This window comes from Chaetura pelagica, unplaced genomic scaffold (genome assembly GCF_000747805.2).
Source record: "Chaetura pelagica isolate M959 unplaced genomic scaffold, ChaPel_1.0 scaffold1045, whole genome shotgun sequence".
Classification (NCBI taxonomy): Eukaryota; Metazoa; Chordata; class Aves; order Apodiformes; family Apodidae; genus Chaetura; species Chaetura pelagica.
Window position 1 is genome coordinate 200,234 of NW_009953420.1, and position 3,455 is coordinate 203,688.

Genomic DNA, 3,455 nt, shown 5'->3' on the forward strand with positions numbered 1-3,455 from the left:
AGCCCCCCGGCCACCGGCAGCGCCAGGAAGTGGTTGTTGCGCAGGTTGAGGCGGGCCAGGGAGGTGCCGGCGAAGGCGTCGGTGGGCAGGGTGCGGAGCAGGTTGTCGTTGAGGAAGAGCAGCTTCAGGTTGGGCATGAGGCTGAAGGCCGCCGGCTGGATTTCCCTGATCAGGTTGTACTCGAAGTACAGGTAATGCAAACTCTGCAGGCCCCGGAACATGCCCGGGGTGAGCCGCTCGATGTCGTTGCCGTTCAGGTAGAGGCTCTTGAGATTGGGCAGGTTGATGAAGGCTCCGTCCTGCACGTAGGAGATGCGGTTGTTCCCCAGGTGTAAGAGATCCAAAGAGGAAAAATTCCAGAAATCGGAGCGGTAGATTTTCTGGATCAAATTCCCGCTCAGGTACAGCTTCTTGGCATTCAGGGGCCTGGGCAGGAGCTCAGAGATGTTGTGAAACCCTCGCTCCTTGCAGTTGACCGTCAGGCCCAGGTCGTTGATGTGCAAACTGCAAGAGCACCCGGTGGGGCAGATGATGGGGATGGGGGGCCGGGTCTGGTAGGCAGCCACGGGCGGCTGGTTGGGCCCCGGGTACAGGCCCCGGGATGTGGGGGGAGGCCGGGGCGCCCTGGGCTGCTTGGTGGGTTTGGGCTGCTTGTTGGATGTTTTGTACTCAACAGAGGAAGCGGTGAAATGGAAGGAGGACAGCATGGAGGAAGGCTTTGTAGGCCATGCGTTCTCCTTGCTGGACGACAGCTGAGGGATGCCCAAACTGGCTTCCACCTCGGAGTCAGACAGCATGGGGCAGAGCTTGCTTCTTTTGATTTCCCGCAGGTCCTTCCCGTGGAAGTGGAAGGGGGTCTCGCAGGTGATGTCCCCCACCAAGGCGGTGTAGGGGATGCGCTCCAGCCAGCTCTTCAGCTGCACGATCTCACACGTACAGTTCCACGGGTTCTCCTCCAGCTGGATCTCCATCAGGCTCCTGCCAATATGGTCCAACATCCCGCGGTACGAAAGGACTTTCAGCCGGTTCCCGCGCAAGTCCAAGTGGGTTAAGGACACAGACTTAAATAAGTTGGTGGGAAGCATGGGGATAAGATTGTCATTTAGGATAAGGACCCTCAATTTACTTAGGTTTCGAAATGCCCCACTTTCAATCCGTTTAATGACATTGTAATCTGCCTGCAGATATTCCAGACTTTCCAAGCCCAGGAAAGTGTCGTTTCTGAAAATGTCCAATTTGTTTTCGTGCAAATACAACCTCTTCAGAACCCGGAGCCCGTTAAAAGCCCCTGTCTGAATGTCCTGCAGTGCATTGTTCCCAAGGTTAATAGACACAGCATTGTTCAAGTGAAGAAAACTGTTGGTGTACAATTTCCTCATGGAATTCCTCTGCAGATAAAGTTTAAAAGGTCTCGACCATGACTCTGTTATCTGACTAATATTTATAAATCCCTTGTTGTCACAATGTATATGGAAAAGGCTCTCCTTCACTTCACAGTAACATGGATCAAAGCAGGGCTCATCAAGTTCCTCCGAGTCCTCTATTAAGGGAATGGGTGTAGTCCATGCTAGAGCAATTGTGCTTAGAAGAATTATCCACAACATCCTTCCCTTATGGAGTGTCTCTGCCGTGGAAGGTTTCATCATTTGTTGATGTTTACAAAACTGCAACAGGAAGAAAAATGCAGATTTCAGTACTTCTGTCCTGCCCCACTCTAGCCCCTACCTGCTAGACTTGTGTTAGGCTCCTAGAAAGTTCAGCAGCTTTTGGACTGATGTTCACAACCAACTCTAGGGGTGTCGGATGGGCGAGCCCTGCCCTGGTTTACACTTAGGAGATGTTAGAAGGCTCAATCACGCGATACCAGCCTCCTCTTCCCCCCATTTGGTAAATGCCACCTATAAAGAGGACGGCACATGCAGACCACACAGCGACATGAGCACACAGGCTGAACGTGTTGCATCTTTACATGTTTTCCACTGTAGGACCCATGTTTGGGAAGACAAGTATTTTGTACTTGTTTGCAATTTTAGCTTTGTAGCCGTCTGAGCCTGCTTGGACTATGGGGGGAAATACCAGTGGTAGATTTCTCCAGTGTCGCACTACATCTTTCATACATGCAAACTCCCAAAGTTACTGAATCTCGGTCCTTGGATCTCTCTCCCTCCCAGCTCAATATATATTCCATACCCAAGTTCAAAGGAATGTACAAGGTTTGCTGATGTCCCTGCAAAACGGTTCCCTTCAGAAAGCCCCACAGCAGCTTGAACACAGTAAATGGTTAACAACCCCGATTTAAAATAAAATCTCCTCCTTTCAAACACACCGATGAATTAATGCAACTGGTATATTATCAGATAAATACATACCACATATTAGTAATTTTAGCTGATTAAAGCATTTAGAGATAATTAATCTTTCTAAAGCACATGCCCATGCGATCAGCAGATCTAAAAGGAAGTGACAGCTGAAGAGGCACCTAGGATTGAAACGCTCAGCCTGCCTTGGATTAGGGTATTTTGCGCCCCCAGGACCAAGCAGGAGACCCGGTTAGAAAGCTGAAAGTGGAAGAAAAAAACCCCAAACCTTGACACTTACCAGCCGATAAATTATCTATCCTACTATACACGCTTCCGAATGAAGACACCATTCTTCTCCAATCAGATGAAAATAATACTGTACTAATGAGATGAAGCTCCTTCAACATATGGTTTCGCCCTTCCTTTCACCAGATATTTTAAATCTATGGGCACAGAGAAGAGCTAGGGATGGTAATAATAACGGTGGTGATGCAGCCTTCCTTGAATCTCTGAAATGCCCGTTAGAATTAGTCGGAGCTATCGTTGCTTTTTAGTCTTAATCTTTCAATAGAAAAGGTCCTTTCTGCCTTCCTCGTGCAAGAACTAGAAGATTTTGCCCCCCATCCACAAACTTAAGAGCAGAAAGATGCATTTAGGGGAGAGAAATGCCAGAGGAACAGAAATCCTTAGGATCAACTTGCAAATGAAACCCTCCCCTGTGGGAAAGAGGAGATGGTTGAAAGCACGAGAAGAGAAATACCCTCTGCAATTAAAACCAGCATCTAATTGGGAAGACGGGAGAGAGATGAGAGCTATATTGCAGTATCAGTCTTTCTGTCTCCTTTGCAAAATATTAGCCACTTAAGTTCTTTCTCTTCTGCAAGGGCTGTAATAAAAAAAAAAAAAAAAGAAAGAAAGAAAAAAGCAAAATACCGAGGATTATTATAGCTCCTTTTGGGAGGAGGGGGTGGCTTTGACCCTAGGCGGAAACAAAAGGATCCAGAAAGGTTGTACTTACCGGTTTGCAGGAGAGGTTTTAGCACATCGTTGCAAAAAAAAACAACCCCAAACAACAAAACAGGGGAAAAAAAAAAAAAAGCTCGAGTTTAAAGATTGCTGGTTTATTTCTGTCTCTCCCACTCTGTGTCTCTCTCC

At 47.8% G+C, this 3,455-nt stretch overlaps 1 protein-coding gene across 1 annotated transcript in view; it reads right to left on the bottom strand.

Annotated features, from left to right (window-relative positions):
- SLITRK3 (SLIT and NTRK-like family, member 3) overlaps window positions 1-2,903 on the bottom strand; it is a 4,623-nt gene extending 1,720 nt beyond the window's left edge. Inside the window, exons 1-3 of the mRNA XM_009998474.1 lie at window positions 2,370-2,903; window positions 780-1,664; window positions 12-737 (exon numbers count right to left, since the gene is read on the bottom strand). Of these exons, the coding sequence (XP_009996776.1) occupies window positions 12-737; window positions 780-1,646 (1,593 nt within the window). The 5' untranslated portion in view covers window positions 1,647-1,664; window positions 2,370-2,903. The remainder of the gene's footprint in view (window positions 1-11; window positions 738-779; window positions 1,665-2,369) is intronic.
- Window positions 2,904-3,455: the final 552 nt, after the last annotated feature.